At 38.9% G+C, this 22749-nt stretch overlaps 1 protein-coding gene across 2 annotated transcripts; it reads left to right on the forward strand.

Moving 5' to 3' along the window:
• The first annotated feature begins 1051 nt into the window (after nucleotides 1-1051).
• On the forward strand, nucleotides 1052-13550 carry LOC136442467 (medium-chain acyl-CoA ligase ACSF2, mitochondrial-like). Of its 2 annotated transcripts, none has more exons than XM_066439342.1 (13): nucleotides 1052-1169; nucleotides 3409-3504; nucleotides 4602-4738; nucleotides 5477-5571; nucleotides 6062-6138; nucleotides 8528-8632; nucleotides 9038-9186; nucleotides 10070-10124; nucleotides 11205-11291; nucleotides 11511-11563; nucleotides 11952-12012; nucleotides 12425-12496; nucleotides 13037-13550. In XM_066439342.1, the coding sequence occupies exons 1-13, from the start codon at nucleotides 1062-1064 to the stop codon at nucleotides 13097-13099; spliced, it is 1158 nt and encodes a 385-aa protein (XP_066295439.1). In that variant the 5' UTR covers nucleotides 1052-1061; the 3' UTR covers nucleotides 13100-13550. The 2 variants fall into 2 exon arrangements, with proteins under 2 accessions (XP_066295439.1, XP_066295440.1); XM_066439343.1 differs by lacking the exon at nucleotides 1052-1169 and adding an exon at nucleotides 1451-1803.
• Nucleotides 13551-22749: the final 9199 nt, after the last annotated feature.

Here is a 22749-nt window from a genome sequence, read left to right on the forward strand (position 1 = left end):
CCGTAGGTTTCTTTTTGACCGCAACGGTCCTTCTCCTCTATCTTTCAGGTCTGCCCTTAGTAGACTCAGTAAGTTTTTGCAATGTCTTTCTTTTCTGGATCTGTATGTGTTGGATTCTATCAGGGCGAAGTCCAAAGCCTGTTGTGCATGTGTGTCGGTCGGCATTCTTAGAATGTGTCCGAACATGGACCACCTGGCATATTTCACTTTTGTTGATAGCGGGCTTGTGTTACACAGCTTGTACAGTGTTTTGTTGGAGATCAAGCTATTTGGCAATCGATGTCCTGTGATTGTTCGTAGGTGTTCTCGGTGGCATGTGTCTAGCTTGTCTATCGCTGTCTGTGGGGCAGCCCAGCTGTTACAGTTGTAGAGCATGATTGACACACATGTGGCGTTAAGAGGTTTCCCTCTTTATGCGGTTGTCAGCTCGCAATCCTTGACGACGTTAACTTCCTAACTGCGTTGGTAATGCCGGGGGGGGGGGGGATCATGAAGGTGTCGCCTTCCTCCCCTGGAACGTAGGCTTGCACATGCTGGCACTGAATGAAATGTTAGTTGTGACATGATTCAGTCTATTTTCCAAAACATCTTGATGTAATCTGATTTTTTTTCCAGTCAGCAGTAGAATTAGAGATTGTCCTAGTACAGATTTGTTTCATTTGTTCTAGGACACATTTGAATTCCAGTCTGAGCTTGGAGAAATTGGGATTGTCCTGGGATACGTTAGAATTCCAATTTGTCATAAGACAGATTGGAATTCCAATCAGTCCTAGTACAATTCCAGATGGTCCTGAATTCCAATCTCTACTGTGGCATATGTTACATATTTAGGTCGTTGCTATACATGTATAAAGGTATCTTTGGTTAAGAAACGATCATTTATCAAATAAATGAGAAGAAAGAAAAAAAGGAACAAAACTAGTCTTAGTCGCTTGCTACGATGGTGTGCATTTTGTGATCCACATAGCTTAGGAGGTGTGGGTTTGTAATGTGTTGAGTCACTGGAACTTCTAGTACAATTTTCTGTACAATATATATTTTTAAGATTTGGTGCCTATACTATGGATGCGGTTCAGAAGATTGGAAGCGATGAGAAGCTAATTGCGGAAGTGAGGACTCTCCAAGACCAGCTGAGCTGTCACGACACCTTTCTGTTGGCCTTTACTTCGGTGAGCTGTGAATATATCATAATAGTACATGTTTGTATCAACACCATAAGTAGAATTAGGTCAATAGATAGGGGTACTGCATGTCTTCCCTTACAACCGGGATGCAGAAACTTGCGAAGATTGCCGCTCCCGGTTACAACCGGTTTAGAGTATTCCCCGGAACAAAACAGCATCGCCGCGTGTCTAGGGCGTGAAACCCGGAAGTTAGTTCGCGGGGCCGGCGACCTCGGGTCGTTGCGCAATCACCGATTACGTAATCCCATAAGCCCTTGCGGCCATGACGTAACCAATATGGTGCCCGCGTCGTCTGTATGAACATTTTTTGTTGTTTTCGGCGATAAATTCCCGGTTTAACGCCAAATTGTCCGGACTTACGCACAGATAAGTGTTTTGGGAGCTTGATACTACAGAATCTGGTGAAAAATACCGTTCCATGATCGAGGATTCTACAGAAAGTGGCAAAAGGGACGGCGTGCACATGGAACAACAAGTCTGCGTCCTCCCAGGGGGAATAGACCGATCCTGTCGAACACCATATCGAAAGAATAGAAGACTCATAGAACCCCCTGTTCTATTCAGAACACCTCCGTCAAAAACAGCGTTGGTGAGGCAGAAATGGCACGTGTAAAGCAGGGTACGTATATCTGGGACAGGTTTTCCACTGAATTGGTTGAATGCATGCTCAGAACAAAAACGAATTTAAAAAGAAAATAGATCGGGCACTCAAGGAGAGGAAGCTTGTACCACCTGCCATTACTACTACTAAGTCCGCTAGCGCAGTGTTTTATGACCAAAAGTGGGCTACGTACGCGCGTTTTTCTTTCTTTTTAGTTAAGATATCTACCGACACCTTTAATCAACACATTGCATATTCAGGACCCTGACGACTGTTCTGAATGCAAATCATACATCACTATACTCCATCAACAACAACAAAAAAATGATTGAATATCAGAAAAGAAATGAGCATGTGGCTTATAGAGCTATTGGCTTTGATATGTGCATTCCCATCGTCCTACAATTTTAATTAAACCTTCCAATGGCCTTGTACTGCTTCTTATGGGATTCCAACTTGAAGGGTGATGGGTGGATGGATGATATTTGGTTGGCGTAGGAGTCGGGAAAACGAAGGTCAAGTTTGATAATGGCCCCCTAAGGTACTGCCTCAGAACTTCTGGGCTTTACATCTAGTGTTCTGGAAACACTGAAAGCTTAATTATCTAGCGGCAGATAGAAAGGTTTATTGGTCAGAAATTACCCGCAATGGCAGACTTTCTAGCGCTGAATCGATGCAGGGTTTACAGGTTTCACATAATACACAACATATACATATACATATCTTATCCACACTTGCATTATGTGGAATTGTCGCAAGGGTCTGGGCGGCTGCCATTCGGCGCCACCAGCTGACCTCAATACGACCTTCCCCAACCGAAGTCAGGTGCCCATTTACACCTGGGTGGAGTGAGGAAAGTCGTGTTAAGTGCCTTTCTCAAGGGCACAAGATCGGTGACATGACAGGATTCGAACTCGGGAACTTTTGGTTCTGAGTCGAACGCTCTGCCGTTGCGCCACACGACCCCTCTCTGCCACAAGATAGCTCTTGTGACAGAGAGTAAGTGGTGAAGGATTGGTCCACTAGGGCCTTCTTCTGAACTACTGTAACCAATTTTGATTTCGACTTTGAAATAGTCAAGATGGGGTTGGCGGATCGTTGTGATTTTTGTTATGTATATTGACTAATGATTTATACAATTAGATCCAAATTATACGAATAACGAGCTTATTTGAATAAAAAATGGCAAATCTTATAAACCCAATGCGTTTCATGATAGGATTTTTAAACATGTGTAACTGAGGAAGACAGGATTATAGATAGATATCAATTACCTTATTCCAAGACCTTATTTGAATAACTAGTAAGAAAAATGCAATAATTCCGTAGGGGTAAATGATGGTAATTCTACTCTTGGGGCCTTTGGAATGAGTTAAGTTGAACACTATAAGATATGAATCATCAGGGCCTCATTTACATAATTCATGAGGTAATGCAAAAATAAGCTGCTTTGCTAAGATAAGGATAAACAACTTGTGTTTTTGTCTGGGTTGTGCGTACGCACCCATAACTCACAAACATTTTCATGGATTTGTCTGTAGTAAAAAGAGTAGGCCACACCGCAATCACAATGATTACTTTACGGATGTTTATGTCCAACGGGCACTTGTTTATTTTTCACAGGGAAGTATGGGCCAACCGAAGTGTGTTGAGCACAGCACTTTCAGTCTGTACAACACGGTCCGTTTGGGCACCAAGATGATCGGTCTGCCGAATGTGGTAAGCTAGCAAAAAAAAACCCACTAACCTAACAGATCTGTCGACAGATACTCCGGTCACGATCTTAAACAGTAAAATCGCCGATTCTTGCGATTCTACCAGATCGCAATCCCTAGCATATATATTTACAGATATAAATGTAAAATCTATCAGAGCATAGATTGCGATCTCAGAATCTGAGAATCGGCAATTCTACCGGGAGAGAAAGAGTTTCTGCCGGGAACGTTATGTAAAGTACTTTGTTCGTATACTTTGCTAGACTCAATACTTAATTTGTTATAAATGGAGCCCAAAACTATCCAATGTACCTGTCATGGATATGATATGTTAGCCAAATAAGCTGAGATTTGACAAAAGTATAGGTTAGGCACATGTTCTTAGACATTTATTTCTTTTACATAGACTTTATTATTGAAACCTTTTAAGTCAGTTGTTTTGGGCCATTTTGTGCGCTAAAATGTATATATTAAGCCAAAGTGTCGTGCTATTAAGTTCAAATCAATTGTATCTAACAGAAGCCAAAAAGAGAAAACGAGCTAGAAAATCTGTCATGTAAAGTCGTGTCCAATACGTATGTAAGAAGACCAACAAATACATACACAAGGTATTACCATACCAAATTTCCGATCTTTATCGCTTTCCTAAAATGATGAGTCCAAGATTAAGTCATATTGAATATTGAAGGTCTTTCCCCCGAATTTGAAATACATGCATATACCCAGGTTGTTAACACCCTTCTGTCAGAGCCCACGTTGTTTGGCTAAAATGAGGTCAGTAGGTGAAGCGCCAATTGTGAAAAAGAAGTAACAGCTGTTTCTATTCTAACTTGGGTACAAGTATACGGACAATTCTTTAAGCATCATTGAACGCATTAAGAAAAAGAATCAAGCGTAAAGGGGTCTGTATGTTGATGAACAAAGTGTCGGGTGACAATTGGTTTAGATATCAGACAGAAAACAGTAATCATACTGACAAATACACCAAAAACATAGCGCTGGCGTACAAACGGACAACAGGTAAACGGATAAAGGTTAATCTGTGTCTATTCTTACACTATCAACAAGTCGAAATGTTTTCTTTTACCGTTCCGATGTTAGGGATCAACACTCTATACGTACTTCTCAACCCCAGTCTATACGATCGCCCCATTTTTCATTCCGGGATGTGCGGTTGTTGTTCCTGCCAGCACATCGCCATCATCTGTGGAAATCATGAAGACAATTCAGGAGGAGAGGTATACGAGAGATTAAGATTACAATACATCTTAGGCTGCAAAGTACTACCAAAGTGTTGTGCAAGGATTTTGATGGTAGATATCAATACCGCTTTTGTTTGATATGATATACTTTGGTTTGATATGTCATTATAAATGTTATCATCTTATACACAAACTTCTCATATTTCCTTGATACAGGTTTTCAATAAAAAGACAGTGTATAACTCCAGAATTCCTTTGTGTATTTTCTTGGTATTCGGTATTTCGTTAGGTCGTAAAAAGACCTCAAAATGATTACATTTTGGTTCCCCTGGCCACTATTATAATATTTTGATCTGAAGATTGTACGTTCACCAAATTGGAGTGATGGACATCTCTTGTGCACGAGGAAAAGTTATTCAGCTCCTGGCCTACAAGCAGCTTTTTCTGAAACTGCAGGGGTGTTTTGTAGAAAATTCTGAAGGTGGATAATTCACGAAAGCAAGAAGAGATAGAGGAATCTTAGTGAGTTTTCGAATCTATTCATCGTCTTCAAACATGTGAATATGTAACTGAGGAAGAGAGACACATGAACTAATATAGATTATGCATATGAAATCAAAGTTTGCATAATTGATGAGAAAGTAGTATATGTATAGATCCAATTACGGTAAATAACGGGAGGTTCGTGCTTTAAAACAAATATTAACTATGCAAATGGAAATTATAGTTTAATCCTGCTTTAGGATAAAATCTTTCTTGTTGTTTTAAAAAAAGGTGCCACTCGATCTCCGTGTTGTGGCTGAAGGATTTTCATGACCTGCTTTACCATCCGCACTTGGGTGACTACGACCTGTCCTCAATACTAGGAGGTAAGGAGTATGCATGAAAGGTAGTTATAATTATGTTTTTTTTTCCTCCCCGAAACAATTCATTTCTTTCGTATAGTTTGACCCATGGTTTTACGATTTCTTCATGTTATTGATATATTTTTTTCAAATCATTTTCCTATTCTTTACAAAAGCTGAAATTGATACAAATCTTTAAGAACATTGTTACTTTGAATCAATAGCCGATTCGATATATCATATCTATATAATAGATGTATTTAGGTATGAGGATTAGTAAAATAAATGAGCAATTAACTTATAGACTTGCACATATATATATATTGATAGCGCATAGCCTGTGTTGTACAAGTTTACCACTGCCAGGGGCTAAACCTTCCCTCTTGGGGTTAGTCGGGCAAATTACTAGGATCTTGGTTTAGTCAGTACGAATTATCTCGACGTCTTCGTCAACCTAGATCGATGTTTCACAATAGCGCAACATATCTATGTTCAATGCCGTGTATTTTTCTAGTGGGCACCAGCGGCAACGTCGTACCAAAGAGTCTGCTTGATCGTGCAGCCGATCTCCTGCCAAAAGCGAACGTCTTTGTAAGTTGTCCTTTATTCACTCCATTTGATTTTGCAGTGTCTAAATTTTCGTGATGGTGTGTGTTCGTGGTATTGTGTTTGGTCTGTCTGTTGTTTTCGCAGCTATATAATTCCCATTTAATTTGTTAGTCACGTTCCCCGTGGAGTCACAAAAATGATCAAAAGACACAGCTCATTTGCATAATCGATGAACTATAATCATAAGAGAACTCGAAGTATTCAACGAATGTGTTTGTAAACACTATTGTTTGTCATCACGCTTTTATCCAGCCTAACTTGTCTTCATCTCCAAGCATATGAATCGGTTGGGCTTATTTTGCTGGTAGTTCATTCCTTTTCTGCGTTGCTATATCTATCTCTACTGGTGGTGATTTCTTGTCGCCTACTCTCATTTAGAGCAGGCAGGAAGTTAAAAAGGTGAATTTCTACAGATACTTGCTAAATGTTCAAAAACACGCTTAAAACATTGAGACAGAGGTGAACCCTTACATCTACTTTGTGTTCATTAAATTTCCCATCCCCACCCAACCTTAGGCATTTCTGGTGATATTATACTGGTTATGATACAAACAACTCACGGAAATACATGAATATGGCAACCTGACATGCGTATAAGAAGCGTACATCCATTAGAGATATATATTTTGTTTCATTTTGGCAAATGCAGAACAGTCTGTTATATTTTCTTTTTGTTACCTGCATACGGGACGTGTTGTTTTAATCGTGAATGTTAGCCTCAAGTTAAAGTTAAAGTGTCCCATCCGTCTTGAAAAGATGCGTAGGGGTGGCGCCCATCTCCATTCTTAGCCCTTGGGCCACACAAGTGTAAGTCAACAGCAGGGGGCTGGTCCGCTGGTAGTGAAGTGTGTGTTTAAGTTCCATACTCGTTCCCAAATGCTGAGTGCTAAGCAGAGAAAGAAGTATGTACCATTTTTAAGTCTTTGGTATGACCCGGCCGGGGCTTGAACTCATGACTTACCGTATGCAAGGCAAACACTCCACCCAGTAGGCCAAATGTTAGCCTTAACTGCCGATACACTACCCAATCTTTTTTCATATTCTTTCTTATTTTTCTTGTTTTCTTATGTTGAGAAAAATTTTCTTATACAAAGAAAAACAAGAAAATTCAAGAAACCTTCTGGGAAGTCTTGTCGATGTCAATTCTTACGCAAAGAATTCCATTCCTTTTTTTCTTAAGCTAAGCAAATGTTTCTAGCATGATGTTTTCCAATAAGAATTATCTAGAAAAATAAGAAAAAAATGCTTTCTCTGCCTAACTTTAAGATTTCTTTTTGTTCAAATGTGGTATTCTTACAGATTCTTTCCATAAGATATTTGTTCTTGAAAATCTTATTCTACTAGAATATTTTTCTTTAATTTTCTTGGTTTAAAAAAGTTCAAGAAAAAATTTATTGGATGCAATTCTTGTTTGTGCTTAAAATACGGTTTCCTGTTTGTGCTTAAAACAGGGATTTCTGTATACAGAATGATATTCTTAGTGATAAAATTTTTCTTCGTACAAGGAAAAACAAGAAAAACGATTTTTGGAAGTGTAGGAGCTCAGGATTCTTTATCACTATGAAAATCAGTCCAATAGTCAAAACATGGCGTGACGTTGTTAGCGCGCTTAGAATGTGATAATATTAGGTATGCTCGTAGTTACTGTTATCCTGGGAAAAAAATCATAAAAAAATATAACACGACCCTCCTAGCAGCTTTCTTAGATTCAAAGTAGAATTGAACTGCACTTTAGATTGCCAGGGACTGGCAGATGTGCTACAGGATCACGAAAATACTATAACTCAAGATGGGCTTGATTGATGGTAATGATCTTTGGTATGTACATAGCTTACGTGATGTTTTGTATGATTGGACGATAATTATGCAAATCAGATTCTAATTTGCATAATTAATGAGACAATTTTAAAAACCCGCTGTGTTCCATGATATGACTATTGACATATGTGACATTTTTTACTGAGGAATTTTGCTACATAAAAAATATGCAAATGTAGGCATAATTTGCATAATTAATGAGAAACTACTATAATTCCTTACAGGTAAATGATGGCAATTTCATACTTGTGTCATTTGGAAGTTATGTGAATGTGAACATCGTTGAATCAAATTATGCTTATAAGGACCCCATTTGCATAATTCATGATAAATGTTACTTTGTTAGCATAACCTTCTTTGTTAAGCTCATACTTTTGTTTTTTTTGGGGTGAAGAAGATCAACTGGTATGATTTATAATTGATGACAAACACCCCTGATACGTCAGTCATAAAGGTTAAAATCATTTGGCGAAGGTATGAGGTCGTGGAACTCTAGTTGCTAATGTCACAACATCCTTTGTCATTATACAATTTTGTTTATATTTTTAATAAGGTTGTCTATGGAATGACAGAGCTCACAAGCGTGGCATCAGCTCCAGCCGCCATGATTGGAGAGGGGAAAGGAACAACAGTAGGCAAGCCGGCACCACATGTGGAGGTAAAGAAGCTCTATTGCTATTTCACCTTATGATTTCTAATTATTTATAAAACGATCAGGTAGATAGAGACATTGGAGAATTTTCGAGATGGAAATAAATATTCTGGGGTTAACGTAAGTAAACTCCCGAACACTACATGATTTGTTGTCGGTTTCTAGGTCACTTCGATGTATGGAATGGTGTTTTGTGTAAAAGAAAAATGAGAATCATTTATCTGTTACACTCGACAGGCAGATAATCAGTAAATAGAATTCTATTAGGAATAACTGAATGGTATCTTCGTTTTGTACTCTGTATCAATCAAAATAGTACAGCTGTGTATATGGTATATCAATTTCGGATCGCCTTTACTGTCATTATTGCAATAGAATTCTTAATCATAATTACTGCATGTGTTCACGTAGATTCAGCTCGTAGACAAAGATGGTCAGGTTGTACCATTAGGCCAGGTGGGGGAGGTCTGGGTGAGAGGGGAATTTTTGTTCAAAGGGTACCACGGAGACAAGGAGAAAACATCACAGGCGATGACAGCTGACGGCTGGTACAAAACTGGGTAGGTTATGCGTCAAGTTTCAAATGAATCTTTGTTTAACTTTTCAACGTCTCTGTGCGTTTGGGACCGCATGGTAAACACCTGATGAACTATACCTATCTGTATATATATATATATATATATATATATAGACATGTATGTAAATGCCTTACGTCTGGAACCGCATTTTAAACACCGCATTAACTACATGTACCTACGTAATGTTATGTGTGTGAATGCTTAACTTTTTGGGACCGCATCTGTAATGGCAGTGACACCTATAGTTGGAGTGCGTTTAATAGAACCCAGTCATTATTGGTTTGCTATCAGCTGACTTACCGATCTGAAGAAACTATTGCTATATCTTTGTTAGTTAGGTATACAACAGTAACATCTGGCTTTGTAGTTAAATGGTAGGCGTTGAATAGTTAAATTCATTTCTTTATATTGCCGGGTTGTATTACTGTGCTCGTGAAATAGGAAAATGAAGAATTTAGATCGGTTTATACTAAAGCTTTACTACATTTGCAGTGCGGAATTTTTATATCTATAGCAATGCAACAAAGGTATCGCGTTTGGTTAACTTTTAAATCCATACTTTTGACACACCTTTGTATTAGGATATTCTAAAGCTTCAAAAGCTTCAAAAAATGTGATTATTATGGTAGCAGGATTGATATTCTAAAGTTCTTGTTTATGTGAATGGTTGAGAGTCATGATGGAGTTAGATCTGATGATACATTTAAACCAATGCATGTCTTAAGCGGTAAGTGTTTTATTTCGGAGACAGAAATGGAATACTTCGTTATCAAACGTTACGATGGAGATCAATCCATAGGAACATTATTTGATAACATCCACAAACATTGATTGAATTCTAAAGTTAGATTTTCTCTGCATTTAGAGATCTCGGTGTTCTCGATGAAAACGGTGTCTTGAAGCATTTTGGCAGATGTTCGGTAAGTTTTGAAATACTGGGATTATTATAATCTTTTTTTTTCATTCTTATCATTGTGACGAGTAGCCTACCGTATTCAGATACACACAAGTAATATGTTTCTAAGCACTAACACTCATTAGACTACAGTTATCTACGGTGACGTGCCTAACAACTATCGTCTTCCACCAGCTCTAAACCACACACACATATGCACAAGACTGCATACATATACACATACATACATACATACATACATACATACATACATACATACAAACATACATACATACATACATACATGATGATGTTCGTCCATCATAGTCGATAAGGACCTCAACTTCAGTTGTCCTTGTGGGTGCGGGAGTGGCTGATTAGTTCAATTCTTGCACGGAAACGCCGGCACTACATACATACATACATACATACATACATACATACATACATACAAACATACATACATACATACATGATGATGTTCCTCTATCGTAGTCGATGAGGACCTCAACTTCAGTTGTCCTTGTGGGTGCGGGAGTGGCTGATCAGTTCAATCCTTGCACGGAAACGCCGGCACATACATACATACATACATACAAAAATACATAAATGCATATATACATCCATACATACATACATACGAGCACGCATACCTTTTGTATACATGCATACTTTCAACTATGCAATAGGTATATTCTTTTTCCATCATGGCATCAGACAGAGTCTACGGCCGGCACGCTTATGATGTTGAATCTTGGTCAATTACAATCTTTAAAAATATCATCGTAATCCATCAGAAGTTCTTGAGTTATGCTGACTACAGTAGTGCGGAAACACACACACACATCACATACACACAGACGGAAAGACACACAGACAGACCGACACAAACACACACACACACACACACACACACACACACACACACACACACCAAAAACTATACATCATATAGACTACTACACAATATTGTATTAGATAGATTGGTTAGCCTGTTAGAATGTTATCTATGTACCAGTAAATGCCATACTTTGTACCTTGTACAATTGTTGTGCAATAAAGTTATTATTATTATAACAATAACATAGCTCCCATGTGTCCCCAGGATATGATTATAAGGAATGCCTACAACGTGCACCCTTCTGTCATTGAGGCGCCGTTATCGAAGCATCCCAAAGTGCAAGACGTCAGGGTGAAAACTAGCATTTTATCATTCTTTCAATAAAAGCATTATGCATGCATTCGAGGAAAATGCCCGTAATGTAGGATGTTGATAGTAAGAAAACAACGAATAATAGGGTGAACACCTGAAGCCTATTGATCATGATGACAAGTGAACTGGTTTATTCCATCTTAACATTATTTTATGAACAACTTCTGGTATATGATAGATACATTTTCCTTTAATTAGGTTGTTAGCGTGCCTAACCCTGCAAGCGTTGAGGAGATATGTGCCTGCATCATGTAAGTACATTTAACATAGAACTAACAACCCTTGCATTCAACCTCTCATATACCTTATGTTTAAAGGCCTTTACTCAATAATTTTCTATACTGAATTATAACTGTGCTGATAAGTATACATCTAATACATATTGCAGAATAGTACGACTACCATGGCCCTCTGAAATATGCACCACTGTCATATGAAAAGCCATCTTGACTAGTAAGGTAATTTTGCCTGGCATATGCATTATTAATATAACTAGGACTAGTCTGATTGAATCCAACAGACTGTAATGATCTCAATGGTTGTTTTCAACAACCTTAAATATCCAAGACTTTCTAGCCGTATGGCTAAACGGTGTAGTGTGGGGAATTTTCTTATATGGCCATTATGAATTCCTTTCAGCCTGAAAGAAGGGCGATCCGCCGACTCAAGGGAAATGAAGACGGCTTGCGTTGAGATGGGGGTGAGAATATGTCATTTCTTACGCAGTGGTACAGACAAACCAATCTTAGACTCGATGTTTCCACGGAAACGTAGAATTGTTAACAGCCCCCTGACATGTCCCAGTCATCACCAATTGTACGTCATTGCTTAAATGGAAAGATAAAGACGTATTTGCTGACTATGCATCGATACATGCAATCACATTTAGTAACTTGAAAGTTAATCTGTGTTAGTAAAAGTTATCCCGGATAAGAGTTAAACTGTGAATTCCATTACAAAATCAAAATTTTCGACTAACAGAATCCAGTCTTTGTTAAGGAATGATTGATGTAATCAAAGATATAAATATATTATCAAAGTTAATGCTATAATATAGGTAAGCATGTTTAAGAAATACTATACATTTTATTTCATCAATTTTTCCTGTGTAGATGGTCCCGATAGAGGTACCAGGCTATTTTGTCTTCTTCAACGAGTTCCCGATGACCGCCTCACTGGCAAAGGTAAGTCGTCCTTCAAAAATGCCTTCAGCATTGATTACAGGGTACGAATCGTTACATATGGTATTCTGTTGATTCTTGTGCTAGTCTACCTACGGTGTATCATCCTCATATATGCATTCACTGGTTTCTGCATCTGCATTCGTAGAAACTTGATGTAATAGGAACATTTCCTCTGGTTTAATATTTGACGAAATTTACCAACTTTGAGCCTGCGTATATTTTGATTGCTTACATATTTTAAGACACAAATACAATAGAGTTACAATTGTAATTCAGCCATGATATGTTAAGACGATAATGATTCTGAAATATAAAATGCGTTTCTATCGCATTGCTGCAGTGTATTACGAAAATACACCATTCAAGTAATTTCTTAGAAATGTAACAACGTTATATATCCGTTGTGATTTGTTCATGCATAAGACAGTTAAAGTATTTGAAATAGTTATAGGAAGGTTAACATGATTAAGAAACCCTCCCTAGCTAATTAGTGTTTTGGGATGTGTTATGAAAGCAGTTTGGTTGGTTCACACGATACAGGTTGACCGGAAGAAGTTGCGACTGATCGCCATGGAGAAACTTGATCTGACGAAGAAACCCTAAAAGTTGCCTGTTTCAAGACTTTTCAACACATCACGATCCAACTATAGCTTCTTAAGTTTTTCTGTTCAATTGCAAAGCCATAAGCAAAGGCATTTTTCATTTTGTTGTACACCTATAACGTCGCTGTAGGTAAGACATTCAGGTAATAAGATACTCAGGATACAATTTAGAAACGGTCAGAAGTTTCAGAGAGCATCCGCTGATGCTGGTCTGGAACGTCAGACCGTTTACAAATTTTAGACAGTTGCTTGAATAATTGTTACATTGCGTATATCTTTAACGATTTGCTTTTTTCAAATCATAATTGTTATGAGCATATACTTATAGTCTCAATTTAAGTAAATACCTACAAAAATCCTAATACGGTTCTGGTCTCCCCTGCATATTCTTTTCCTGCAGCTACTAAATGATTTGTTTCCTTTTATTTTCAAATAAAAGCTTTTAGAAATTATGGATTCTCTTACAATAGTATGTGTAAGCCTTCACCATTCTTATCTAACAATGCTAATGCAAGTTTTGCAAAAATAAATTCAACCATCTCATATATAATCTGTATTAAAATCCATGTACATGTGCAGTTGTCTTTGGATAGTATACAAAGTTATACACAGGCAAAAAACATGCAATAAATGAATACTTATGAAGCTACACTTGTTCAGACATTTTTTTTTTACATTATTCATTCACAAAGTACCAAACATAGGTAGAGGGACGACACAAAGTGGCGATGAGACTTACATTATGCAACTAATATCCTCTGCGCCAATTATACAGCATCAAGAAATGAAATATTTATCAAAACAAACATCAGATTATAACGAATATAAAGGGGCACTTTAGACGTAAGGCGCATGTGTCGCAAGTGTAGAGCGCGCGGCTGTCAAACAATGGGACTCGGGATCCAATCCCGGGTTGTGCCCAGAGACATGTCCGAACTTGCGCCCCGACGTTGTGCCCTTGGGAAAGGCACTTAACACGACTTTCCTCACTTCACTCAGGTGTAAATGAGTACCTAGCTCATCTAGGGTTAGGGACGTCCCTCGGATAGGACGTTAAATGGAGGTCCCGTGTTTGGGGAGAGCCACACCCCGCGCACGTGAAAAAAACCACCACACCTTTCGAAAAAGAGTAGGGGTATGCCCCGGTGTGCGATGGTCCAAATCTTACAGTCCGGTCTGGGATGACATCTTGAAAAGGTGATAGTTCACCTGTTATGTCAATCCTTCCACAAAATGTGGTAAATCGAAACTAATAAATAAATAAGTAAGTCTATAGCTAAGTCCAAAATACCCGTCCATAGGTATGAAACATCGGGTCGTTGCCATAATGTATTTTTATGTTATTAACATGATTTGGCAATTGACATTTATGAACTACCACGTGTTGTTTAGCGTTGTCAGCAATTCAAATCAAAAGTGTGTCCAACAAATCCCGTATGCCGTACCACTTCGACAATAGGGCATAGCCCATGCAAAAGGAAGTCATACAAATAAACTGTGAGTACACTTTGTATACGTACATTTATGACTAAGACCTTAAGCTTTCATGCATGTTATGGTAGAAACATTGATATTCATTCTGAAACGTTTGTTTTCTTATTTAGAACTTCAAAATAAGTGTTTTGTTTAATGTTGCTATATCAGGGCATATGTTAGTTTGTTTATTGATCATTTGATAAACGTAGCGTGCGTAGTCCAGTGGTTAGCGATCTTGCCTCTGGAACTAGAAGCCCGGGGTTCGATCCCGGCTGTGTTGCTCACCCGACATGCACGCTACCGGAAAAGATCGCAGTCCTTAAGACGGGACGTTAAGCCGTAGTCCACTGTTCATTGTGCTATTCGAAAAGAGCTAGGGGAATTTCCCCGGAACAATGAACCTGTAAATACTGTACATAGCGTCTGTCTTCTTCTCTGTCACGACCAGTGGAAGATTAGCTCTTCAGTGAGCTAAAACTGGATCGAGATTACTTTCCTTTCCTTTCCTTTTGATGTAGTCAGAATAGCAGCTGAAGTAAGAAGCTAACCTTTTCAGCTCCCTCTGGTTCCAAGACATACATGTATTGAGGTCTGTTTTTGCAGATAGTAGGTGGCCGTCAGCAATCCGGACCAGCTTCAGGCTGTGGAGCATCTCTTTCAGCCTCTCCCGTGGAACCCGTTTCAGCTCGGTGACCATCTGATGCTCTGCATCCCCGCCACTAGTGACCTTCTTTGTGGGATGTACCTCTTTGGCTCGCCGCCAGTTAGTGGCTTTCACTGCACGAAATGGCCTCGGATTCCGGCGGATACATACAGGGATTCCTCCGGAAATATTCCTTGCGGATTTAGTCGGATCCGTTAATTACGTTGGATCCGCCTGTATCCGTCAGTATCCATCAGTAACCGCCAAAAATACAGAAAATCCCTGTACGTATCCGTCGGGACCCGAGGCCATTTCGTGCAGTGTTTACTCACCTCTGATGTAGGCTTCCTTGCCACTTTCACTTTATGTAGTGTTATAGCCTGCATGACGTACAGAGAAAAGAAAAGAAGATTTTTGTGACTGTAGACCTTTTAATTGTCGCTAGAGATTTTCTTATTCTGCATTTTGTTTTTTCAGAGATGTCATGTTTCGATTAAGAATATAATCTGGATACTGTGTTTATATCTATTGTTTTAGATTTTTAATAATACATCAGTATATGTACCTTTGCTATATGTGACCAAAATATCATTATACAAAACGATGTTCACTATATAGAGCTTGAAACAAATTAGGTCACACCTGATGGGGTCTCTCATATCTTGTGTCTTGTGTCTGTTATCTTAAACATAAGCCAAATACTGTACAAATGTGTTGGCACCTACATGTAGATGAGATGCAATTCATTATTAGGAATGCAGAAATATCAACACTATCAATATAAAATATAGTAGAAATATTTACCTGTCCTCCAGTAGGACACCTTATTGTTTGATGGTTTCGTGCAGTGTTTACCATCCTCCCAACCAGACTTGTTAGTAAGTTCTCCTCCCATTGTTGTGAAGGAGCATTTGTAGTGCCTGACACCTGCTGTACAACTGTTTGTATTGCATCCGAAAATAATTTCATCAGGATGGTAGAACATAGAGTATTGGAGATTCTTTTTACACAACCGGTAATTCTCACCTGCTAACGTTTCGATGTCTGTCAGACACCTTCATCAGAGCTTCTGACTGGAGTCCTGCTTCTCACCGCTATAAGTAGCCGATGTAGGTGGCGCTTTTGCGGCGAGAACACTGTCCCAAACGTGGCTAAGTTTGTATCCCCCTCGTCTCGGTTCATCACCGGTGTTGTCTTCCTTATCCAGACTGCCTCCTTAATTCACCGGGTGCGTCTGTTATCCTCTCTGTCGATGACCTTGGCCCCCTCCCAGTCGATGACGCAATTGTGTCTGGCATTGTGGTCAGTGACTGCCGATTTCTTGTCTACTTGCTGTAAGCACAGCAGTACTCCAGTCAGAAGCTCTGATGAAGGTGTCTGACAGACATCGAAACGTTAGCAGGTGAGAATTACCGGTTGTGTAAAAAGAATCTCCAATACTCTATGTTTGTATTGCACTTTGACTGGTGGCCTGGCAGTCTAGTGGACATGCATTTCCATTGACATTGTAAGGTGCGGACAAGGATTTAGATGAAGATAAAGGAGTACATGTTGTTGTTTTCTTTAGCCTACCGTTAAGGGTTGCCTTTATAAGCCTGCATGCCGCCTTTCTTGTGCAACTCTGCTTCGTTGCATTTTCACAGTTTTCTGAGTGGTCTGGCCACAATACATTATTCCTTTTGCCGAAAAACCTATCTTTACCTAACTTTGCCCTACATCTGCGACGGAAAAAATGGTGGGTGCCTGAACGGATCATCCGAAGAAACATCAATAACAAAAGTATTCAACAGTACCTTCTGGAAGTCCTTGCACTCAAGTATCTTGTCGTTCAGATTCCTTTCGCTAGATGTCAGAACAGAGAAACCACAGACACGGCATAGTTTCATTAGCTTTTGGGCATGGTTCGCAAGCGCCACCTGTGACATTGTCGCTCTCTTGTGCCTGTGGGGCCACCACTGAAATCGTCCCGCACTATACTTGTTTAAAAAATCCAGTCTTGAGGAAAGAAAGGTATTCCTAGTAAAGAAACCTCAAACTCAGAACAAGAAACTAATTCTAGGTATACGAAATTAAGTCTTGAGGACAGAAAGGTATTCCTAGTAATCGAACCTAAATCTCAGTACTAGAAACTCATTCTAGGTGTAAGAAATGCAGTCTAGAGGACAGAAAGGTACTGGTAAAAGAATATCAATCTTACTATAAGAAACTCATTCTAGGTGTAAGAATTTTAGTCTTGAGTTCAGAACTGTTCTCAAGGTTCAAGAACAAGAAATTCAATCTAGGCGTAAGAATGTGTTAGAAAGACATTCTTACCGCAAGAAAAATATTCTAGGAATATTGGTCGATTGTCTGTAAGAAAACAATTCTTTGCAAAAGAAAAATATGTCTTTCTTGAATTTGCTCAAAACAGGGACTTTTATTTTTTCTTGTACACAGAATAATATGCTTGCTCAAAGATATATTTTCTTAGAACAAGAAAAACAAGAATAAACAAGAGAAATAAGAAAAGGCATTTTTGGTAGTGTATACTCTGACCAGCGTAACAACCTCTCATCCACCGTTGAACATATTGTACAACAACGCCCTACTGAATCTCCCTTACTCCCGGGGTCAGAAACTAACAACCTGGCCATCAACTGTCTGAAGAACTGCATACTTACATTGCAACAACAAAAAGATTTACCGCCCCGTAGCTTCTAGCTGAGACACCTTTAAACACCCTCATAAATCAGGCCCCCTACGCTCCACGATACATCGGTCGCGAAGGGGCCCTGATTACCAGCGTGCCCAGACATGGTTATGGCGACCTCGCCACCAAAACAGCTTCAGCCAATCAGAGGGGTTTGCTTCCAATCATCGGAAGCAATCGCGCAAAGAACACTGGGAAGCTATCAACTGATTTATCAACTGATTTATGAGGGTGCCTTTAAATTGCGTACTCAATACCTAATCATTAAATGTAATTGTAATGTTGAGTGGTCCTCAAAATCAGCTTGTCTGCCTGGCGTTCCACTGTGTATTGTATTGTTGCAATTTCTGATAAAGTTAAGTGAACTAAAGTCACGTTCGGGTCCCGCGGTCCAACACGGCGTCCCAGATCGGCGTGTTTTTTAACGTAAAAAAAGTGTCATACTAAACAAACCTATACTGAACAAAGGAGCAGTCTCTTACCTAGCTAAAACAACTGAAGAAATGTACGGGCAAAAGGTCCTGGACAAAGTGAAAAGACGATATTTGTGAGTGACAAGTAGACGCAGATTACACAGTAAGGTAATGTGAACGAAAATTAGTGTAAGGAAAATAGCAGAGAGAGGTCCTTCGATGGAAAGTGAAGACAGACTCCAGTTGTTGTCGTGGCCGTGGTTGAAAGCAGTTTGCTGTTTCCTGAAGCAAGGTTTAGCTTTTAACATGTTTAGATGCTATCATGTTTTCTAGCTCTGGAACCAGGTCAAACTAGGTGAAACCAAGGTCAAACTAGGCTCGCTCAATACCTACTACCCTGGGAGACTGTGGGCGATAGAGCTCCTGTCGACCTATTCTTACTGGATTACGTCTCAAAATATTCAAGCGTGTTCTACATGTACAGTGCCAGCATTCTGAGGGCCCCTAACATTGCAATACATTGTCAGTAAACTGTTTAGTAAAATGTATGTGGGCAGTATCCCCTTTCTTTTAAATTCTGTGGAATGGTCTATCTACGAGGAAACAAACACACCGGCTCTACATTGACCTTTTCTCTCCACCATTCGATCCCCAAGTAAATCAATGAATGACAGGGCATTTCCTTTAGCAAAATCAGACAAGCAAACTTCAATTCAGATTGTAAACGAGACAATGTTTTGTTCTGCTACTTTGAAGGACTTGGCACAACTTTTTTTTCTTTTCACCTATATCTGTATAACTTTTGGAAACTAACGATTAGGTTTTAGAGAACCTAAGCTGCCTTTCCGACTTACACTGCAAGATTAGACTACATCAGAAAGAATAACAAAAATCAAACAAGCTGTAAGTGGCCAGGTCATCACAATGCTCAAAACCAAGCAAAGGCAAGATCTCACCGGACTGAGACTGGCTGGGGTCCGGGATGATCATCTCCTGTTGTCTGGTAGTCATCCGAGGGTCGGCCATGCCGGTCGTGGTGCCACAGGTCCGGCCCGTGCAGGGAGATATTACCGAAATCCTGCCGACAACGCCATGTAAGGAAAATAGCAGAGAGAGGTCCTTCGATGGAAAGTGAAGACAGACTCCAGCTGTTGTCGTGGCCGTTGGGAAAGATCTTTATTCCAAGTCACTCTGCATGTCCTCTCCTCTCTATCCTTAATCCTAGTCTGTCTTACTTAACACACTCGGTTACTCATTTTATATGCTTCACAATCTACATCCACATCTTCCCTGACAGACTGAGTCACAAGATAAATCACACAAAGGTACATGATGAAGGAAGTAGCAAGTCTCAGGGGGAGTGGACAACCTTGTGCCGAGTTGCACGGCCTTGCACAGCCTTAGTCATACAGCCTTGTGCCGCCTTGCTCTGCCTTGCACAGTCTTAGTCATACTACATGTCCATTTCTCAGTAAGCTAGGGGATTCCTCTACCTACACACATCTGCTTATACATATTTGATATGCACTATATTACATTAGCGTACTGTCTAACGTCGGCAAACTATCGTTTCTATTGAATAAATCGCACGCAATTCTCTTAGAGCTGCCATAAATATGTACAGAGTACAGATAGAGTCCATTCTAAGTCGCAAAGATGGCTTTATAATGATATCTGTGATAATTTTGATTTTTTTTTTATAAATGAATATCTGACTGACAATAGTTCCAATTTTTTCCAAAGGATGAAGATAAGAATATTAATTTAATTTGAATTCAATTAGATAATTTAGAAATATTTTGTTATGCTATACTATACTATATTTTATTATACTGTACTATATACTAAATATATTTTATTATACTGCACTATATTAATAATACAACAAGAAGACGCAAAAATCCCAAGTCATATTTCTAGACACACAACTACGGTGTGTTCCTAGCGAAAGAACTATTACAAACGAAACACACACAATTTCACTGTACCTATATATTGAAAAATCAGGAACACAACAACAAAAGAATTGAAATCTCTCCTTATATTCCACTAGAAGGGAAATATTGTGCCAGTCTGTCAATATGTGTGATAACCCTACATTAGTAAGCGGTAGAATATTCTAACATTGCAGTAATTCTATTCGATATTTGTCAGTACCAAAAAGCCTATTACAATTTACAAATGACATGTTTCAGGCGACCGGTACTTTGAATTCATACATGATGACATACAGTACTGAAACTAGAGCATTTGAATTTTGGAGGTCAATGTACGCAAAGTTTGGATAAACAGAACATATGCATTTTTTCTTCTTCTGTACAGTCTTTTTAATCCAAAGGACTTATTTCAAACATACACATAATTGTGTAGATAGACAACAGGCTTAAGAGATCATAAGTCTCACGTATTGATTCAAACAACCACAATTCAGTTACGCAATACTATGTCAGGCCCATTCTTGAGTATGCGGTACCTGCTTGGTCACCGGGACTGACACAAACCCAAGCTGAGAAACTGGAAAGAATCCAGAAGAGGGCGTGCTATATCATTTTAGGGAACTCTTACACAGACTACCCGTGTGCACTGCAATACCTTGGACTGGTAACTCTTGCAGAGAGAAGGGAGCAGCTTTGCCTCAAGTTTGCGAGGACATTGCTAGAGTCTGAGTACAGAGACTGGCTGCCACCGACTAGACTTTAGGTTTCAGGCCGTGTTACTAGAAACAGCATGAAACTGAACTGTCCCAAAGAAAGAACTAACAGATATAGCAAATCCCCATCCCATACATGTGGAACTTGCTCAATAAGTTTGGTCAATAATTCTCATCATGAGCAGCTAGCCGCTACCATTTATAATGTCGTCAACACTTGCATTTTATGTATACACATTATTTTATTGAAGTTATGTGGAATATATGTATATGCTATTTATTCCGTGTAAGGGGAAATGTGGAATGATTCTGAAAGTTTTAATCATTACGTTGAAATGTGCAATGTCGTAAGTTGTAAAAGCTTTTACCTTGTTAACAATTATTTGTACATTGAATGTAATTCAGTAATTTCACTGCGAAATGCAATAAATAAATCTTGAATCTTGAACCTAAAACGCAAGAGGAACACAGTAAATTAAAATCATGCAACGTCACATATTCAAAACGTACACTCTACTCTTAGAATTGTAGTGGCTCTATAAACAGATGACTTCTATTAAATGCAAAAACAAGACTTTAAACCCTATATTGATCACAAAAGTACTAAAGGAACACGGAAAATGAAGATCATGCAACTGTTGGTGACATATCAAGGTGCATTGCGGACGTATCTCGTCTAACCAATCACTCGTTCTCATTTAAATGTACACATTTTGTATACGTAACTTCCGTTACCGTTTGAAGTAAGACATTTCTGACATTAAGATATGCCACATATAAGGTGCCAAACTGTCGTTTTTAAAAGCCAGAAAAGTTTCAAGTCGTCATAAAAACGACAGTTTGCCATCTTGAATGTGGCAAATCTTAATGCAAAGAACATCTTACTTCAAACGGTAACGGAATTTACAAAATGTGTACATTTAAATGAGAACAACACTAAACTGTTACGCACAAGGTGCCCCTAGTGTTATTACTGTGAAATGCATGAGGCAACAACAATAAAGCTGCAGCACAGTGGTTTATGCAAGCCTCATTTTCTTTACTGTATTTCCTAATGTATATTCAAGACCTATGAAGTTTCATAGTTTTTTTCCCTCGCCAAAACATGTTATTCAAGAAAGCTTTAATCCATCTGTATAATATATGTGCTATAAATATGTCGTATTTCATTATACTCGCATGTTTGATACTGTAACTCTTTTCTACATTGGATTCCTATTGAAGGATCAAACCTTATACTAGTGCTCATCGGGGTTTTTTTTCAGACTTTTGAAGTATTTCATCGAGCTGTTTTTGATTTCTTTCAAGAATAGGCAATTATTAATTGTACCCGACCGAGATTAATTACCAAGCTAGCAGTATTTCTTGTTCTGTCGCGTGGCCTTTATTTGTAATTTGAAATTCTATCCAGTTTTTTGTTTGTTTGTAGCAAATAAATAATATAGTTTAATATATCGTACAGTTTCCTGTCTCCTTGCGCCCGGATCGGGGAGAATGGAAGGGTGCTAACGTGACATGACCTATTTACGTGCAGAACCTATTTACGTCCGGTTTGGCTCATGTCCACATGTCGCGGTGTATTATGCCAAAGCCTGTTCTCATGAGCAATAAAGAACATCATAAGTATGATCCTTAGCCATCTCTTTAATTTTTGCACAACAAAACTTAATGGCCATGTGTTTACCACGTGAACGCCACGTGCCGCGCATGTGGGGGGAATTTACAGATTAACATTGTTTTTTCCATCGCGTTAAGCAAGTGGCCGGACAGACATAGTGAT

The sequence above is a fragment of the Branchiostoma lanceolatum genome, chromosome 9, assembly GCF_035083965.1.
Source record: "Branchiostoma lanceolatum isolate klBraLanc5 chromosome 9, klBraLanc5.hap2, whole genome shotgun sequence".
In the NCBI taxonomy this organism is placed as follows: Eukaryota; Metazoa; Chordata; class Leptocardii; order Amphioxiformes; family Branchiostomatidae; genus Branchiostoma; species Branchiostoma lanceolatum.